Source organism: Molothrus aeneus, unplaced genomic scaffold (assembly GCF_037042795.1).
Source record: "Molothrus aeneus isolate 106 unplaced genomic scaffold, BPBGC_Maene_1.0 scaffold_30, whole genome shotgun sequence".
NCBI classification, from domain to species: Eukaryota; Metazoa; Chordata; class Aves; order Passeriformes; family Icteridae; genus Molothrus; species Molothrus aeneus.
Genome location: NW_027098964.1, coordinates 4119656 through 4139584, shown reverse-complemented (window position 1 = coordinate 4139584; position 19929 = coordinate 4119656). Strand labels below are relative to the sequence as shown.

The window sequence follows — 19929 nt, the reverse complement described above, 5'->3', positions numbered from 1 at the left end:
TTCCCAGTAAAGACAATACCAAACTCTTTCCAAAAAAAAAACCAGCCTTGATCAGGATTTTTTTTTCCATTGCCAAATTCCAAAAAAATTATCGGGTAAATTTCGGAAAATCCTGGGAAATTCCAAGAAACTCTGGGGAATTCTGGGAACTCCTGAAAGCTGCTGAGACGTCCTGGGAAACGTTAAAAATTTGGGATCCGCCTTCTCCGAGGGGGGGGAATTCCATGATCCTGGGGTTTTCGGGGTCTCTGGGAACGCCGGGGGGCTCAGGAAGGCACTCGGAGGCGGGAGCTGCCCAGCAGGAGCTGCAGGAGCCGATCCACGGAAAAGGCCAGCAGGAAATCGGCCGCCAGCACCGCCAGGATCAGCAGCCGGAACTGGGAACGAGGGAATTCCGGAATGTTCCGGGCGGGAACCGACCCCAGATCCCATCCCCATCCCGCCTCCACCCCCACATCCCCATCCCTGCCAATTCCGGGATTTCCCACGGGAACGGGGCCACGGATCCCACCCCAAATCCCTGGGAATTCCGGAATGTTCCTGGCGGGAATGGGGCTCCCCAAATCCCACCCCAACCCACAGGCAGGGACAATTCCCATATCCCCATGAATGTTGGGATTTCCCCCTGGAATGCTGGAGGGATTTCCCTTGGAATTCAGGAATTTTCCCCGGAATGTTGGGATTTCCCCCTGGAACTGGGGTCTCACCAGGGCAGGAACCTTGGAGCCCCCTCCCTGTAAGAATCCCCCCCGTGGAATTCGGGAATTGCCCGGGACGTGGCTCCCACCTCCGCGGGGATCTCGACGAGGCCGAAGCCGAGGTTGAGCTCGGGGCAGGCGCCGCTGAGCAGCCCCAGCACGGCCGAGGCCGAGAGCAGCAGCGCCCAGAGCAGCGCCCGGTTCTGCAGGAGGCTCTCCATGAACGGCTGGCCCTGGGAACGGCAACCGGGATGGACCGGGGGCACTGGGGGGCACTGGGGGGCACTGGGGGGCACTGGGAGGGCACTGGGATACACTGGGATACACTGGGATGGACTGGGGGGCACTGGGATACACTGGGGTACACTCGGGGGCACTGGGATACACATTGGGTACACTGGGATGGACTGGGATACACTGGGGTACACTGGGAGGGCACTGGGGGGCACTGGGATGGACTGGGGGGCACTGAGAGGGCACTGGGAGGGCACTGGGAGAGCACTGGGATACACTCAGGGGCACTGGGGGGCACTGGGGTACACTGGGATACACTGGGAGGGCACTGGGAGGGCACTGGGATACACTGGGATACACTCGGGGGCACTGGGATACACTGGGGTACACTGGGATGGACTGGGGTACACTGGGGTACACTGGGAGGGCACTGGGGGGCACTGGGATGGACTGGGATACACTGGGGGGCACTGGGAGGGCACTGCGAGGGCACTGGGTGGCACTGGTTTGTACTGGTTTGTACTGGGAGGGCACTGGGAGCTGATTCCGAGAGGCTTTGGGGCTGTAAAGTGGGGTTTGATGGCACTGGGGAACAGAAATTGGGAAAAATGCGGAGAAAAATGGGGAAAAGCAGGGAAAAGTGTGGGAAGGGGAACATTCCGGGAATGTTTCCCACCTTGGGGAAGGCAGGGGAGTGGGGAAAATGGGAACACTCCGGGAATGTTTCCCACCTTGTAGTTGATGGCGAAGGTGGCCGTCTGCATGGCCATGGCCAGCAGGTACACGGTGCTGTTCACCAGCGAGGGCTCGAACTCACGGCTCAGATCCACAAACTCCTCCTCCCTGCCCCGGGAAACTGGGATCAGCACCGGGACCCACCCAGGATCCGCTCCCCAAAAATCCCGGTTGTTAGAGGGGTAGGAGTGGGTCTAAAAAGGGTTGGGAGCGGAAAAACGGGAATTTTTTTTGGTTTTTTGGGTTTTTTTATCCATGGGAATGGATAAAATCCTGGAGGATTTGGGGTTTTTCATCCGTCGAATTCCTTGGGATGGAATTCCCACAGGAAATGCTCATTGGAGTGATTTTGATGGGACCAGGGGATGCTGGGGTAGCAGGAACTGCGGGGGAAACCCTGGAAATGTTTTGTTCAATCCCGGAGTCCTTTAGGAATTTTCTGGGATCAGAACTGTTTGGGGATTTTCTGGGATCAGGGCCTCACCTGGGCTCGCTGCGGGCCTGAGCTTCCTGGTAGAGGAACACGAGGCTCAGGAAATGCACCAGGAACTGCAGCAGCACCGTCAGCACCGTGTACAGGTTGAAAATGTTGGGAAGGGGCCTCTCCTTGGAAAGAGTCTTCAGGGGCTGGAAAAAACAGGAATGAGATCCCAAACGGGATTTTTTTTGATCTTTTTTGGGGGATTTTTTGGGATTGTTTTCTATTCTGGGGATTTTTTTTTTTTTTTTTTTGGATTTTCTGGTGACTTTTTTTGGATTTCTGCCTAGCCTGCCCCCGTTCCCCAGGAATCCCCACCTTGGATCGGGAGATGAAGAGGAAGCAGCCGGCCAGGAGCAGCCCCTGCAGCGTGGCCTGCAGGTCGCTGAACTTGACGCCCTGCAGGAAGAGCACGCTCTGGCTGTAGGCCAGCACCAGCGCGTTCAGAGCCAGGATCTTGAACATCTGCAGCGTGGTCACCAGCGTGCAGCGGCCCTGCTTGATCACGTGGCAGACTGGGAGCAGGGAAAGACGGGAATTCCGGGGGTCAGGAACGTGGGGAACGCCGGCGGGAATCGGGGGCGTGGGGATGCTCGGGATGAGACCAAGGATGACCGTCAGCCTCACAGCCCGAGCTCAGCAGCTCCGCTCTCGGCAATTCTGAGCTCGGGGAAGTTCAGACTTGGGGTTTCCTCCCATTCCCATCCCATTCCCGCCCCATTCCCGGGTTTTTCCCGCTGTTCCCGGGCACTCACTGCACTGGATGGAGGAGAGTTTGGAGGTGAAGGGGGCGGCGATGCTGGCGTCCCCCAGCTTCACCACGGGGGCCCTCTCCTCTTCCAGGTCCCTCAGCACCTGGCTCAGCCGCTCCTGCGGGATTGGATATTCCCAAAAAACCCAAAATCACGCGGGAGGGCCAGAAAACGCGCTCCAACTCCACGCAAATCCAGAGGGAAAAGAGCTTTGAGTTTGGGATCTGGGGTGATGGGGTTGGAGGTGCCTTCCCAGCTCCAGAATTCCAGGGTTTATTCCCTGGTTTTATGTCACTTCCCACCTCCAGAATTCCTGGATTTACTCCACGTTATCCCTTTTCCCATTAGAATTCTCTCCCTCTTCCCACAGGATCCCCCTGGAATTTTGGGAAGCTCCCTGCCCACAGATTAGGACAGCCCTGGGATCGGATCCATCCCCACCCAAACCATCCCAGCATTCCCATTCCCCAAATCCCTCCGCTCCCAGGGCTGAAACCCCCGGGACAGACGGGAATTCCCACCCTGTGCACGGCCAGCTGCTCCTCCCGCTGCGCCAGGAGCCGCTGCTTGGCCCCTCGGGACGAGGGCTTGACATTCCCGGCGGGAATTCCGGCCCTGCTGTCCCCAACGCCGTCCCGGGGCCGCCGCTTCCGCTCGGGAACGCGCTCCGGAGCGTTGGCCAGCAGGGCCACACCTGGGCAGGGGAAAATGGGGAGAAACCGGGGAAAAATAAGGGGAAGTCAGGGGGAAAAGAGAGAAATCAGGGGGAAAAGAGGGAAATTTGGGGGAAATGAGGGAAATTTGGGGGCAAATCAGGGAAAAAAATTTGGGGGAAATGAGGAAAATTTGGGGGCAAATCAGGGAAAAAAATTTGGGATAAATTAGGGAAAATCAGGGAAAAACCAGGGAAAATCAGGGGAAAAAATGGAAAAAATGGGGAAAAAACCAGGGAAAAGCCACAGGAAAGAACAAGGGGAAAATAGGAAAGGCACAGAGAAAAGCAAGGGAAAAAACCCCCAGGAAAACCCGAAATTCCCTCTTTTTTCCCTTTCCCGGCTCCCAAGAGCTGGGAAACGCTGGGAGCGGCCTGGCTGGGGCTGGGATTTGGGGCAAATCTCGGGAATTGTGGGCTCACCCACGTCGGCGTGTTTGAGCGCTCCCACGTCGTTGGTGCCGTCGCCACACATCAGGGTGCAGTAGCCCAGGCTCTTCAGTGCCGTGATCACAAATTCCTGCCCGGGAAAAAAGCGGGAAAAGCTCCCAAAATCCCGGAATTCCCAGCTAGCAGTAGGGCGGGATTGGCGGGAAGGCTCGGAATTCCGGGAATTCAGGGCTGGAAGAGGCTCAGCATTCTGTAGGATCATACCAGGGCCATCCCCCCATTCCCAAACCCACGAAATCCCAGGAATTCAGAGCTGGGACAAGCTCCAGACTCCCTGGGCTCACCCTAGGGCCATCCCCACGTTCCTGAAGGTCCCAAATCCCAGGAATTCCTGTTCCCAACCCCCCCTCACCTTCTGCTTGGGCGCCACCCTGGCGAAGACGCGGACGTGGGGGATGAGGCGCAGGAGCCGCTCCCGGTCCCGCAGCCGCAGCTGCTCCAGCCCCTCCCCGGTCAGGCACAGCTCGAAGGGCCCCGTCAGATCCCGCAGGGAATCCGGGAGCGCCGGCAGAGCCACGGAGCCGTCCCGGGAGCGCCACTGCCAGGGCAGCCCTGCGGGAGCGGGGGGATTCCAGCGGGATTCCAGCGGGATTCCAGCGGGATTCCAGCGGGATTCCGACCCACAGCTCTGTGCCCAGCTCCCAGACCTTCAAATCCCGAACCCCAGAACCCCCGGCATTCCTGATCCCATTCCTGATCCCAGACCTTCAAATCCCGAATCCCAGAACCCCCGGCATTCCCGATCCCATTCCTGATCCCATTCCCGTTCCTGATCCCATTCCTGATCCCACCCCAGCTCCCAGACCTTCAAATCCCGAACCCCAGAACCCCCGGCATTCCTGATCCCATTCCTGATCCCATTCCCGATCCCATTCCCGATCCCATTCCCGATCCCACCCCAGCTCCCAGACCTTCAAATCCCGAATCCCAGAACCCCCGGCATTCCCGATCCCATTCCTGATCCCATTCCTGATCCCATTCCCATTCCTGATCCCATTCCTGATCCCACTCCAGCTCCCAGACCTTCAAATCCCGAACCCCAGAACCCCCGGCATTCCCGATCCCATTCCTGATCCCATTCCTGATCCCATTCCTGATCCCAGACCTTCAAACACGGAATCCCAGAACCCCCCGGCATTCCCGATCCCATTCCTGATCCCATTCCTGATCCCACCCCAGCTCCCCAGACCCCTCAAACCCTCGAGCCCCCCCGTCATTCCCGGGGTCATTCCCGTATTCCCGGGGCCATTCCCAGGGTCCTTCCCAGGGTCATTCCCACATTCCCAGGGTCATTCCCATATTCCCGGGGTCATTCCCGGGGTCATTCCCGTGTTCCCGGGGTCATTCCCAGGGTCATTCCCATATTCCCGGGGTCATTCCCGTATTCCGGGGCCATTCCCAGGGTCATTCCCACATTCCCGGGGTCGTTCCCGTATTCCCGGGGTCGTTCCCACATTCCCGGGTCATTCCCACATTCCCGGGGTCGTTCCCGTATTCCCGGGGTCGTTCCCACATTCCCGGGTCGTTCCCACATTCCCGGGTCGTTCCCGTTTCGCTCCCGGCGGTACCGGGCTGCTCCGGGGGCTGCAGGATCAGGATCCTCTCCTTCTGCAGGAAGTGCAGCTCCCGCGCCACGTGGCAGGCGGTCAGCGGGCTGTCCCCCGTGATCATCACCACCTGCGACGCCGCAATTCCGGAGAAATTCCAGCCTGGATTTGGGGCTGGGAGCCCCCTCCGGAGGGGCGCGCCCTGCAGTGGCCCCAGACCCTGCGGCTTCCCTGTTTCCCACTTGGGATTTTCCCCGTTCCTCTCTCGGAATTTCTCATTTTCAATCTGGAATTTTCCCAGTTCCCAGCCTTGAATTTTCCCCATTTTCCACCTGAAGTTTTCCCGGTTCTCAGACTGCAATTTCCCAGTTTCCAGTCTGGAATTTCCCTTCCTTGTTTCCCACTTGGGATTTTCCCACTTTTCACCTTGGAAATTCCCGATTTTCCCCTCCCTCCAGCCCCTCCCACCCCTCTGGCAATTCCCCATTTTCTCCCCTTTCCCGCCCTCCCCAGGATCCGCGAATTCCCGTCATTCCTCACATGGTGGGAAGCGCTCTGGATCTCCCGGATCACGGCCTTGGAGTCGGCTTTGAGTGGGGACGAGACCAGGATGAATCCCACAAACCTCAGGTCACATTCCAGGGATTCCCTCTTCATCTCCCGCACCTTTTGTATGGCAAAATCCGGGATTCAGCATTCCCAAATCCCTTCAAAAGCCAAATTCCTCCTCCCACCGGTGATCCCTGGCATTTGGAGCATCCCTCGGAATGAGTCTGGTGCTCCTAAAAGCTTGGAGTGGTCCCAAATTCCCCAAAGAAAAAGGGATTTCCTTGGAAAAAATTCCTTTGGGATGCTCTGAAGGGGCTCAGGAATGGGAATTTCCCTGGAAAAAGTCCCCGAAAGCCCCAAATTCCACCCTAAAAAAAAAAACCACCACCTCTCCTTTTCCCAACCTCTCTCCCAGCATCTCCAGGCCTGGAATTCCGGTTTTTTTTCCCATTTTTTCACCTGCTGGTGGCTCAGGGCTCCCAGCTCCTTGTAGCCCAGGGCCAGGACCCGCGCGCCCTCGTGGGAGAATTCCCGATGGATCTCGTGGTAGTTGCTGGGACACTGGGACAGCTGAGGAAAGGAAACCCGGGAGATGTTCCGTGAGTGGGGAACCCGAGGGAATTCCGGGGGGTTTGGGTGGAAAACGGGAAAACAGAGGGGATCTGAGGGGGAAGGGAGGGATTTGGGAGAATCTGTGTGGAATTTGAGGGAATTCGAGGTAATTCAGGGTAATTCCACCGGGATTTACAGTCATCCCCCCCCCTTCCATCTCTCCCTGATCTCCCAACACTCCCAGACTCCCAGTTTTATCCTGGAATTCCGCCCTCACCGCAGGGCCTGGGCGCAGCCATTTGGAGCTCCCGGCATTCCCAAATCCCCGGTTTTCCCTGGAATTTCCCCTTCCTGCATGCCCTGGGCCCATTTCCCCTCAGCACAGGGCGGCCGCTTGGGGCTCCCAGCATTCCCAAATCCCCGTTTTTCCCGTATTTTCCCCGTTTTCCCCGTTTTTCGCCCCGTTCTGCCCTCACCATGGCGTGCGGGGTCTCCCCAGCATTCCCAAATCCCCATTTTTCCCTTTTTCCCCGTTTTCCCCCCGTTTCTGCCCTCACCATGGCGTGCAGGGTCTCCCCAGCATTCCCAAATCCCCGTTTTTCCCGTATTTTTCCCTTTTTCCCCGTTTTCTGCCCGGTTTTTGCCCTCACCATGGCGTGCAGGGTCTCCCCAGCATTCCCAAATCCCCGTTTTTCCCCTATTTTCCCTTTTTCCCCGTTTTTTGCCCTGGTTTTGCCCTCACCATGGCGTGCAGGGGCTCCCAGCATTCCCAAATCCCCGTTTTTCCCCTATTTTCCCGTATTTTCCCTGTTTTCCCCAATTTTTGCCCTCACCATGGCGTGCAGGGTCTCCCAAGCATTCCCAAATCCCCAATTTTCCCTTTTTCCCTGTTTTTTGCCCCATTTTTGCCCTCACCATGGCGTGCAGGGTCTCCCCAGCATTCCCAAATCCCCGTTTTTCCCGTATTTTCCCCTTTTTCCCCGTTTTTCGCCCCGTTTCTGCCCTCACCATGGCGTGCAGGGGCTCCCCAGCATTCCCAAATCCCCGTTTTTCCCTTTTTCCCCATTTTTCCCCCCGTTTTTGCCCTCACCATGGCGTGCAGGGTCTCAGGAGCGCCCTTGACGGCCGCCAGGTATCGGATTTCTCCGGGGGCGTTTTCCAGGGACGCCAGCACCGCCATCCTCTTCAGGGCACTGGAGAAATGAAAGCGCTGGTGAATTCTCATTCCCGGAGTTTTTAGACTCCTCGGGAAAACTTTCTCATCTGGAAACAAAGGAAATCAGGAAATCCTGAAAGGGGGTGCTGGGAGGGAAAAGGGGAGTCGGGGATGGGGTGGGGGGAAAAAAAAAAAGGGGGAATTTGGGGTGGTTTGAGGGGGATCCGGGTGGGATTCGGGGGGAATTTGGTGGGAATTTGATGGAATTCTGGCCAGTTTAGGTGGAATTCAGGGGGATTTTGGTGAGAAATTCGTGTGTTGGTTTTTTTTTTTTGAGGGGGGGCGGGATTTTGAGAGAATTTGGTGGGATTTTTGTAGGGATTTTCTGTGGAGCTTTTTGTGGGGATTTTGGGAATTTTGACTTTGAGATTTTTGTGAGGATTTTGAGATTTTTCCGTGGGAATTCTGTGGGATTTTCCTCAGGGATTCTGTGGAGTTTTTTTTTTTTTTTGGTGGGGATTTTGAGATTTTTGTGAGGATTTTGAGATTTTTCCGTGGGAATTCTGTGGGGTTTTCCTCAGGGATTCTGTGGAGTTTTTTTTTTTTTTGGTGGGGATTTTGAGGATTTTGAGATTTTTGTGAGGATTTTGAGATTTTTCCGTGGGAATTCTGTGGGATTTTCCTCAGGGATTCTGTGGAGTTTCTTTTGTGGGGATTTTGAGATTTTTGTGAGGATTTTTAGATTTTTCCGTGGGAATTCTGTGGGATTTTCCTCAGGGATTCTGTGGAATTTTTTTTTTGAGGGGATTTTGAGATTTTTGTGAGGATTTTGAGATTTTTCCGTGGGAATTCCGCAGGGATTCTGCGGAGTTTCTTTGGTGGGGATCTTGTGGATTTTTAGAGGCTCTATGAGATTATTTGGGAGGGATTTTTTTTTTTGCAGCAACCCAGGACCGTTTTCCCCCCAAGCTTTTTTTGAGCTTTTCCCACCCAGAACGCCTCAGAATCCCGGGAAAAGGGGGGTTTTCGGGATTTACCTCGGGTCAGGGTCCAGTCCACGGCCGTCAGCATGGCCTTCTCCAGAGGGTCGCCCACGACGCTGCCGTCCTCCAGCTGCACCAGGGAGTGGCAGCAGGCGATGGCGCGGCGCGTCTCCAGCGGCAGCTCCGACACCGGCAGCACCTCCCTGCCCTCCCTGAGGGAAAATTCCGCAGCTGGGCAGCGTCCCCGGGGCCTCTGCCCAGGGCACCGGCGGGGAATCGAGGCGGGAGGGAAAGGGAAGGGAAAAATCGGGCGGAACGCTCGAAATCCCGCAAAGGAACTCCGCAAAACGCGCTGCGAAATCCCACAAAAACCCCACAAAAAGGCATCACAAAAAAAAAAAACACAAAAAGGAAGAAAATTCCCCCTAAAAATACACAAAGAATTCCACAAGACCCAGCCACAAAATCCCTCAAAAAAATCCCACAAAAAAGCATAAAAATTACCCCTAAAAATACACAAAGAATTCCACAAGATCCAGCCACAAAATCCCACAAAAAAGCATCACAAAAAAAAACCCCACAAAAAGCAAAAAAATTCCTCCTAAAAATACACAAAGAATTCCACGAGATCCAGCCACAAAATCCCACAAAAAAGCAAAAAAATTCCCCCTAAAAATACACAAAGAATTCCACAAGATCCAGCCACAAAATCCCATAAAAATCCCCCAAAAAAGCATCACAAAAAAAATCCCACAAAAAGCAAAAAAATTCCTCCTAAAAATACACAAAGAATTCCACAAGACCCAGCCACAAAATCCCATAAAAAATCCCACAAAAAAGCAAAAAAATTCCCCCTAAAAATACACAAAGAATTCCACAAGACCCAGCCACAAAATCCCACAAAAAATCCCACAAAATCCCCACAAAAAAACCCTCAAAAAAAATCCCCCAAAATCTTTGCACAAAATCCTCACAAAATAGCCCCAAAAAAGGCGACAAAAAATCACACTAAACCCTCACACAATCCTCAAGAAGTTTCAACTAAAAACGCCACCAAAAATCCTTGTGAAATCCCAAAAAATCCTTACAAAAAAATCCCAGGATTTTGACAGATTCTGTGGGATTTTTTGTGGGAATTTTGAGGGATTTCTTGCGGGGCTTTTGTGGGAATTTTGTGGGGGGTTTTGGGGGGAATATTTTGTTGGGATTTTTGTGAGGGTTCTGTGGGATTTTTCGGGAGGATTTTGTGAGGGTTTTGTGGGGGCTTTTTGGGGGATATTTTGTTGGGATTTTGTGGGACTTTTGGGAGGATTTTTTGGGAAATTTTTCTGGAAGATTTTGTGAGATTTTTCTGGAAGGTTTTGTGGGATTTTTTGGGGTTTTTTTTTGGAAGATTATGTGAGATTTTTTTGAAGATTTTGTGGGATTTTTTGGGATTTTTTTTGGAAGATTTTGTGAGATTTTTTTGGAAGGTTTTGTGGGATTTCGGGAGAATTTTCTGGGCTCTTTCATTGATCTCTTTTGGGAAGATCTTTTAGACCGATTTTGGTGGAGTTCCTTTTTTTATTTCTCGCCAGGATTTTGTGAGGATTTTGTGAAGACCTCGTGGGGCTTTTCTCGGGGTGGTTTTTTTTTGGGAATTTTGCACTTCCAGCCCCTTCCCCTGCCCTCCCAAGGCTCCCGGTGCTCTCGCACAGAATTCCCAGGTGGGATCTGGGGCTCGGGACCCACCTGAGCCCGGCCACGCCCCGCACCACCAGGTGCTCGCTGGTCAGGGTCCCGGTCTTGTCGAAGCAGCAAACCTGGACCTTCCCTGCGAAGGGGATGCGGAACGGCTCCGTGCAGTACACGTCTGGGCAGGAGGGAGAAACGGGAATGCTGGGGGGAAAATGGGGATTTGGGGGGAAAAACGGGATTCTGGGGGGAAACTGGGGATTCTGGGGGGAAAAACGGGATTCTGGGGGGAAACTGGGGATTCTGGGGGGAAAACTGGGAATTTGGGGGGAAAATTGGGGATTCTGGGGGGAAAAATGGGGATTTGGGGGGAAAACGGGGATTCTGGGGGAAAAACGGGGAATTTGGGGGGAAAAACGGGAATCTGGGGGGAAAATGGGGATTCTGGGGGGAAAATTGGGGATTCTGGGGGGAAAATGGGATTCTGGGGGGAAAAACGGGAATTTGGGGGGAAAAATGGGAATGCTGAGGGGAAATCAGGGATCTGGGGGGAAATCAGGGATTCTGGGGGGAAATGTTTTAAAAAAATCCCCAAAGATAAATAAAAAAAAAAAAAACCAAACAAAAATCCCCACGGGGACCGGGTCCCTCCCCCTCTCCTGCCAGCCCAGCCCCATCCCCGCTCCCGTCCCAGCATCCCTGGCATTCCCAGCATTCCCAGCATCCCCAGCATTCCCAGTATCCCCAGCATTCCCGGCATCCCCAGCATTCCCATTCCCAGCATTCCCAGTATCCCCAGCATTCCCAGCATTCCCAGCTCCTCACAGAGCTTGGCCAGGGCGATCAGGGAGGTGTTGACAGCCAGGGAGAGCTCGATGGGCAGCTCGGGCGGCACCACGGACGTCAGGATCAGGGCACACTCCAGGAAGAGCCGGTACTGGTTCCGACGGGGGTCCTTGGTGCCTGGGGAACCACGGGATCACAACGGGGAAAAACGGGATCACAACGGGGAAAACGGGATCACAACGGGGAAAACGGGATCACAACGGGGAAGAACGGGATCACAACGGGAAAAACGGGATCACAACGGGGAAAACGGGATCACAACGGGAAAAACGGGATCACAACGGGAAAAAACGGGATCACAACGGGAAAAACGGGATCACAATGGGGAAAAATGGGATTAGAAAGGGGAAAAATCGGATCAGAGAGGGGAAAGACGGGATGAAAACGGGATTAGGGGAAAAAACTGAATAAAGATGGAGTCCGGATCAGGGAACATCGCTCGGGGATCCCTCCCCCAAAGCCCGGAATTGCCAGAATTCCCGGAATTCCAGGATTCCCACCCTGGATCCAGACGTAGGCGGCGGCGGCGACGGCGAAGACGAGGAGGAAGAGGATGAAGATGAAGGTCTCCAGGTTATTGGCTGTGACCCTCTTCACCCCAAACAGGATTGTCCGGAGCAGCTTTCCCTGCAAAACCAGCTTTGGTCAGGAATCCCATGGAAACTCCTTCAAAATTCCGCGGGATTCTGTCCAAAGGAGCACGGAATGGGAACTCCGACTCTGGGAAAAGCCTGGAATTCCTTTGGAGCTTGGGAACCCTTCCCAATCCTTACATTCCTCCCTCCTCCCGAGCCCCATTCCCTGGAATTCCCAGGAATCCTGGGCTCACCTGGGAGGTGTTGAAGCCGGTGCGGAGGGCGTAGGCCAGGCACCCGTTATCCACAGCTGGGGAGGGAACAAACCCCAGGGAATTCCCAGGAAATCCCAGGGAATCCCCCAGGACATCCGCTCCGGAAATTCCCACAAATTCCTGAGGAAACCCCCAAGGAACTCCTGGGAACTGTGGGGTGGGAATTCCCAGGAATTTCAGGCAGGAATGTGGGAATCGCTCCCTAAGGAGGACGGTCCCAGTGGGATGTTTCCGGGGCGGGAATCCCAGGATGGGTGGGAATCCCGGGATGGGTGGGAATTCCAGGGCGGGAAGGCCAGGATGGGAATTCCAGGGCGGGAATCCCGGGATGGGAGGGAATTCCGGGATGGGTGGGAATTCTGGGGGCGGGAATCCCGGGATGGGAGGGAATTCCGGGGGCGGGAAGGCCAGGATGGGAATTCCGGGGCTGGGAATCCCGGGATGGGAATCCCAGGATGGGCGGGAATCCCGGGATGGGCGGGAATCCCAGGATGGGCGGGAATCCCGGCCCGGGCGGGATCGCTCACGTTTGAGGCCGGCCGAGGCGCGCGGCGGCGGCAGGTGCTGGATCACGCGCGTGCCCCCGAACAGGACGTGCAGGCGCCCGTCCACGGCCACGTCCAGCACGCGCTCGGGGCTCAGCCCCTCCACCGGCTCCTGCGGGACACAGCGGGAATCCGGGTGGGAACGGGGCAGGGACACCGGGAATGGGGACAGGGACACCGGGAATGGGGACAGGGACACACCAGGAATGGGGACAGGGACACCGGGGACAGGGACACCGGGGACAGGGACACACCGGGAACGGGGCAGGGACACCGGGAATGGGGACAGGGACACCGGGAATTCCAGATGGGAACAGGGCAGGGATCCAGGGAACTCTGGCCAGGAATGGGGCAGGGATCCAAGGAATTCTGGATGGGAATGGGGACACAGACCCAGGGAATTCCAGCCAGGAACAGGGACATGGATCCAGGGAATTCCGGCCAGGAACACGCCCCAGTTCCTGCTTTTCCCCCTGTTTTTCCCATTTGTTTCCCGCTTCTTTCCCGGTTTTCCCAACCTTCATCTGCGGCACGGACTCCCCGGTCAGCATGGCCTCGTCCACGACGCAGCGGCCCCGCAGCAGGAGGAGGTCACAGGGCACCAAATTCTCCTGGGGGGAGCGGCCTGAGGGCAGAAATTCCCAAAATTCCCAGAATTCTCAAGCCAAACTCGCCAGTTTTTCCATTTTCCCCACTCCAAACCCCACGGTTTTCCCACCCACTTTTCCAGCCCCAGATCTGTAGGAGGAGGGCTTGGAGAAGGGAAAATGTGGGAAAAAAAAAGCCCCTGGAATTCCTGAAATTTTAGGGTTTCAGGGAGCTAAAATGTTTGACGGCAGGATGGTGGAAAAGCAGGGAATTCCAGGAAAAAAGGGGAAAATCCCACTACTAAAACCTCAAAGTTATCCCAGTCCAACCCAGAACTCCTGCAGATACCAGGAAAGTTCCAAGGGGATTTCCCTGAAAATGAGAATCGAAATCCTCAAAATTCAATTTCATTCCAACAGAAACGAGGGAAGAAATTCCAATTTTCAAGGGATTTTTCCATGAAAATCCCCATTTTAAGGGCGTTTCCCATAAAAAAAATCCCATTTCCCAGGATGCGTTCTGTGGAGATTCCCATCTTAAAGACGCTCCTCATGGCAATTCCCATTGGGAATTCCCGTTTTTGGGGCGTTTTTCCACGGGAATTCCCGTTCTTACCGATGGAGACGATGTCCCCCGCGATGATCTCCTCGCTGGAAATCGGGCGCCACTTCCGGTTCCTGTAGACCTGGAATTCCCAAAAAAACCCCCAAGTTTTGGGATGGAATTGGTGGAAAATCCACAGGAAAAGGGAAAAAAAAATCCCCAAAATATCCTAAAGTCCCCCAAAAATTCCCATTTTTGTGCCAATATCAGCAGGAAAAGTCACCAAAAAACTCAAAAATCTCAATTTTGGGACAAAAAAATCTGTGGAAAAACCACAGGAAACAGGAAGATAACTGGGCTGAATGCCCCTAAAAATCCCAAAAACCCCCCAAATCCACAAAAATCCCATTTCCTGGGACAGAATCCATGCAAGAACCACAGGAAAAAGGAAAACGCAGGGGCTAAGCCTCCTAAAATCCCCACTTTGGGGCGGAACTCCGCAGCGAAACCACCACAAAGGGCCCCCAGAAGCCAGACTGGGAGCCCCGGAATTCCAGGCCTTTCCCCGGAGCCTCGGCATTCCGGGATTTTACCTGGATCATGTAGGGCTTGTTGCCCATCCTGCGGATCTCGGAGAGGTTGCGGAGCTGCTGCTGCACCAGGGAGGCCTCGAAGGCCACGAGCATGGAGAGCGTGAAGACGCTGTAGTACCAGAACTCGTCCAGGCACCACAGCCCCACGCAGAACACCTGGGAAACCACGGGAATGCCGGGAATGCCGGGAGGGACAAGGGGAGACCAGGGGAACTCCGGGAGAAAAGGGAAAATCCTGCAGAAACCCTCGTGGGGCTGGGACTGCGCCAGGGCAGCCCCGGATTCCTGCAATTCCAGCCCAGAATTCCGGGGAAAAAGGGATGGCAGTCATCCCACCCCAGCCCGGAATTCCTGAAACCCCAGGGGAAAAGGGGCCAAAATTGTTCCTGGAATTCCAGGGAGAAAGGGACCGAAACTGGCCCCATCCATCCCAGAATGAATTCCCCTGGTTTTTACAGGAATGGGAATTTTCCCTGAGTTTATTCCCATTTTGAGTAGATTTGGGGGATTTTTCCCAGTTTTTTTCCTGGTTTTTATTCCCGATTTTTACCTGGAAAACGAAGAACGGAGCCGTGGCTCTTTCCTTGAAAAGCTCCAGGAATTCTGGCACCACCATTTCTGCCCTGGAAGGAGGAAAATCCTTGGAAAAACCTTGGAAAATCCCAGTTTTTCCACCCAAAATATCCCCGTTCCTGATGATTTTAAACAAAAAATTGGATTTTTGGGATTCATTCCCAGAAGACCCCTCAGCCCAAAATCCCAAATCCAGGAGGAAAATCCCAGATTTTGGGGATATTTTCCAGCCTATTTTGGAATATTTAGAGATGCTTTCCTGGAATATTTTCTTGGTACATTTCACTATATTTTCGTGCATTGCACTGGAATATTTGAGAATATTTTTCCAGGATATTTTTGGGCGTTTTCCTGGAATATTTACCCAGAATATTTTGGGATACCTTCCTGGGATATTTCAGCTATTTTAAGAATACTTTCCCAGCACACTTGGGATTTTTTTTTTTAGGATATTTATAGATTTTTCCCAGAATATTTTGGGCTCTTTTCCCGAGATTTCCCCCCAGGAAAAACTCACTTGTTATTCCCGTATTTCCTCTCGGCCTCCCGGATTTCCTGCTCCTCCTGGAAGCCTCTGGAATTCTGGTAGAATCCCAAGGGGTGCTCCACAGGGAATGCCACGGGCAGGAATTGCTTTTTTCCATGGATTTCGTAGGAATATTTGATCTTCTGGAACTCAAAGCTCAGCGCTTCCTGCCCATCCTCACCCTGGGAAAAAAAAAAGGGAAAAATTCCAAATTTCCCATTCCTGGAAAAATTTCCAGCCCGGATGAGGGAAAAAAAAAATCCCAGATTTCCAAGGGTCTCCTGGAGAAAAATCCCCAAATCCCAAGGTTTTCCAGGGCTGTTTTGCCTGGAATTCCCAGGTTTTCCCCATTTTCGGGGATAAATCTCAAGGAATTCTCAGATTTTCCCATTCCCTCATGGACTATCATGAACACATTGGAGTTTTCAGGACAAATCCCACCGGAATTCCCGGATTTTCATCCCGCAGCTGGATGACCCTGAGCTCACTGGATCTCCAGGGATGAATCCCAGCGGAATTCCTGGAATTCCCTCACCTGCTCCCTGTGGATTGGCACCAGTTCCACAGAGCCATTGTTGGGGGTTGGCACCACCTTGGCCAGGGTGGCTTTTTGGGGACAGGGCTCCTGGGGGAGAAAACAGCAGGAAAATCCCTTCAAAACCCCTCAAAAATCCCATTTCTTATTGCCTTAAAAACTCATTTTTAACCCTTCAAAATCCCAGCTTTGTACCCCAAGTGCTCCAAATTTTATCCCTTTAGAATCCCATTTTCAATCGCTTTAAAATCCCACTTTTTATTGCTCCAAAACCCCACATTTATACTTTGAATAACCCATGTTTTATCCCTTTAATATCCCACATTTTACAATTCTAATAGCCCATATTTTATGCTTTTAATATCCACATTTTACATTTTTAATATCCCATATTTTATCCCTCTAAAACCCCACGTTTCACACTCCTAACATCCCAAATCTTTTCCTTTTAATATCCTACTCTTCCATATTTAACACCCCATATTTCTCATAGTCAGCACCCCCATATTTAACAATTCCTAGGGAATACTTTAACTTAGCTTATAAGCTTATATTTCATACATTTATGCCCCAAATCCCCTTTGAACCCTGAACCCCTTCAGACCCCAAATCTACCCCAACTCTCCCCCAAATCCCCTCAGCCCCCAAATCCCCCCAGACCCCAAGCACCCTCAGCCCCATGTCCCGGTCCCTCTCCCGCGCTCACCCTGACGCAGCTGAGGGCGCACTCGGCGTGCACGGACCAGAGCCCGGCCAGCGCCGTCAGCAGCTGCAGCGCCGCGATGGCGCCGAGCGCCAGCAGCGCCGCCTCGGGCGGCCCCGCCGCCTCGCCCGCCGCCCACAGCCGCGGCCCCCACAGCCACAGCCAGGCCGGGTAGAGGCCGGCGGCGAAGGGCAGCACGGTGCCGCGGAGCAGCCGCGGCCGCCGCCGGTAGAGCGTCACCGACGAGACCAGCTCGTCCTCGGGGGCCGCCGCGGCCGCCGCCATCTTCCCTCCGCCTTCTCCGCGCCGCTTCCGCTTTCGCTTCCGCTTCTGCGCCTGCGCCGAGCCCGCGCTTCCCGCCTCGGGGCCGGGGGCATGCGCAGAGCGAGGGAGTGGCGGCGGTGAGAGCGGGGCGCATGCGCAGAGTGAGAGAGTGGCGGAAGTGAAGCGGTGGCGGAGGACGAGGCGCCATGTGAGTGAGGGGCGGCGGGGCCGGGCCGTGTCCCTCGTGTCCCCTCCCGGTCCCTCGTGTCGCGCTGTGTCCCCTCCGTGTCCCTCTTGTCGCGCTCTGTCCCCTCGTGTCCCTCCCGCTCTTCAAGGCCCCGCGTTTCCGGCAGTGTTCGCGGCCACCCTGTCCCCCCTCGGTGTCCCCGGTTCCACCCCTCGGTGTCCCCCGGTTGTGACCCGGTTCCGCCCCTTTGTGTCCTCTCGGTGTCCCCTCACCGGTTGTGACCCGGTTCCGACCCTCGGTGTCCCCTCAGTGTCCCAACTCCCGCTGTCCGGGTATCCCCGGTATTGCCAATGTCCCTGTCACTGTCGCAGGGAGGCGCTGGCCGTCAGCAGGAGGTGGCGCTGTCCCTGTCACACTATCCCTGTCCCGGGGAAGTGGCACTGTCCCTGTCACACTATCCCTGTCCCGGGGAGGTGGCGCTGTCCCTGTCGCACTATCCCTGTCCCGGGGAGGTGACGCTGTCCCTGTCACACTGTCCCTGTCCCGGGGAGGTGGCACTGTCCCTGTCGCACTGTCGCTGTCCCGGGGAGGTGGCACTGTCCCTGTCGCACTATCCCTGTCCCCGGAAGGTGGCGCTGTCCCTGTCACACTATCCCTGTCCCGGGGAAGTGGCGCTGTCCCTGTCGCACTATCCCTGTCCCGGGGAGGTGGCGCTGTCCCTGTCGCACTATCCCTGTCCCGGGGAAGTGGCGCTGTCCCTGTCACACTGTCCCTGTCCCGGGGAGGTGGCCCTGTCCCTGTCACACTGTCGCTTTCGCTGTCGCAGGGAGGCGCTGGCCGTCGCCGCCCAGCTCTGCGGGCCGGAGCTGGAGCGCTACGGGCGCTGCGTGGCCGCGAGCCCCGGGAGCTGGCACCAGGATTGTCACCAACTGTCCCTGAGCGTCACCGCCTGCGCCTCCAACCAGTGAGTGATGGGCTCTGGGGGCTCTGGGGACACTGGGATTGTCACCAAGTGTCCCTGAGCGTCACCGCCTGCGCCTCCAACCAGTGAGTGATGGGCTCTGGGGGCTCTGGGGACACTGGGATTGTCACCAAGTGTCCCCAAATGTGAGTGACGCACACTGGGGACTCTGATCCCGATCCATGGGGCAGTCCCGTGGCATCAGTCCCAATCCTGATGTTTTCCCCGATATTTTCCCCAATGTTTTCCTGATTTTCCCCAATGTTTCCCCAGTATTTTCCCTGATATTTTCCCATTTTTCCCCCGATATTTTCCCCAATGTTTCCCCGGTATTTTCCCTGATATTTTCCCATTTTTCCCCCGATATTTTCCCCAATGTTTCCCCGGTATTTTCCCTGATATTTTCCCATTTTCCCCCCTGTTTTCCCACCACCTCGCAGCCCCCTGGTGCGCCGGATCCGCCGGGATTGCTCCGACTCCTTCGGGGCCTTCGAGCGCTGCCTGCGGGAGCGGCCCCAGAGCGCGGCCGAGTGCGGCCCCCACGTCAGCCAGTTCCTGCTGTGCGCCCAAAATGTCACCCAGAGTGCCACCCCTGGGGACGCTGCCACTGCCACCCCCAGGGACGGCCCCAGGGGCACCTCCGCAGGTGAATTTTGGGGTAAAAACAGGAATTAAACCCCAAATGCGGCCCCAAATGTCAGCCAGTTCCTGCTGTGCGCCCAAAATGTCACCCAGAGTGCCACCCCCAGGGACGGCCCCAGTGCCACCAGTGCCACCCCCGCAGGTGAATTTTGGGGTAAAAACGGGAATTAAACCCCAAATGCAGCCCCAAATGTCAGCCAGCTCCTGCTCTGCACCCAGTGCCACCTCCACAGCGGAGGCTGGAACCCCCTGGAAGGAAATTTGGAGCTGGAATTTTGGGATAGGAATGGAAGTTAAACCCTAAAAATGGCCCTGGCCCCTCCTGCCTCAGGAAATGCTGGAAATTTTGAATTTTGGGACAAAAGTGGGATTTGAATTCCCCAAAACTCACCCAGGTGGCACTTTTTTTTTTTTGTTTTTTTTTTTTTTTTCTCCATGGAAAAGCTGGAGAAAGGAAATTTGGGAAAAAATTGGAATTTTGGGATAAAAATGTGATTTTTTTTTTTCCCCTTTCTTTCCCTCCCCAGAGAATCCCTGGAATTAAAACCCATCCAGGAATGCCAAGAAAGCCTCAGAACCTTCTGGAATCTCCTCCCAAATCCTGGGAATTGCCCCTCTGGGAAAGGAGCCCTGGGATGTGGGGCCTGCTCCGCAATTCCCTGTGGATTCCTGGGCTTTTATCCCAAAAATTGGGGGAAGAAATTAAAATTATAGTGGGGTCTCCCCAGGAGTCTTCGGGATGGGACCAAAAATTCTGCTTTTCCTTCTTTTCATTCCAAATTTTTTCCTTTTTTCCCCTCTTTTTTTTCCCCATCTTTTCCTCCCTTTTTCCACCACCTTTTCCCTCTTTTCCAGCTTTTCCTTGGCTCCCTCCCAGTTTTTGGGGTTTCTTTGGGAATCTCGTGGTCCCACGGAATTATTCGGAGATTGGAGTCACTGTTTTCCATGGAAAAAAAAACAAACCTCTGGGAATTCTGGAAGCCTTCTCAACCCTTGGGAGCCCCAAAATTCCTGGGAATTCCAATCCCACCATCCCCCCAAATTCCAAAAACT

The 19929-nt window shown here is 54.7% G+C and overlaps 2 protein-coding genes across 3 annotated transcripts; one reads left to right on the top strand and one right to left on the bottom strand.

The window, feature by feature from the left end:
- Positions 1-26: 26 nt before the first annotated feature.
- Positions 27-17112, bottom strand: ATP13A1 (ATPase 13A1). Its single transcript, XM_066570338.1, has 26 exons — positions 16826-17112; positions 16120-16209; positions 15576-15766; positions 15036-15108; positions 14486-14641; positions 13965-14034; positions 13280-13386; positions 12744-12873; positions 12196-12251; positions 11867-11993; positions 11346-11483; positions 10578-10698; positions 8901-9058; positions 7798-7970; positions 6615-6725; positions 6147-6272; positions 5628-5736; positions 4412-4611; positions 4033-4129; positions 3419-3591; positions 2901-3015; positions 2464-2660; positions 2152-2294; positions 1664-1775; positions 788-931; positions 27-377 (listed from the first exon to the last, which is right to left on the bottom strand). The coding sequence occupies exons 1-26, from the start codon at positions 17105-17107 to the stop codon at positions 267-269; spliced, it is 3510 nt and encodes a 1169-aa protein (XP_066426435.1). The 5' UTR covers positions 17108-17112; the 3' UTR covers positions 27-266.
- A 76-nt stretch (positions 17113-17188) lies between these two features.
- CHCHD5 (coiled-coil-helix-coiled-coil-helix domain containing 5) lies at positions 17189-19633 on the top strand. Of its 2 annotated transcripts, none has more exons than XM_066570554.1 (4): positions 17189-17294; positions 18100-18237; positions 18675-18880; positions 19404-19633. In XM_066570554.1, coding segments are annotated over exons 1-4 (363 nt in total). In that variant the 5' UTR covers positions 17189-17292; the 3' UTR covers positions 19421-19633. The 2 variants fall into 2 exon arrangements, with proteins under 2 accessions (XP_066426651.1, XP_066426650.1); XM_066570553.1 differs by lacking the exon at positions 17189-17294 and adding an exon at positions 17500-17668 and having other exon boundaries at positions 18059-18237.
- The last annotated feature ends 296 nt before the right edge of the window (positions 19634-19929 follow it).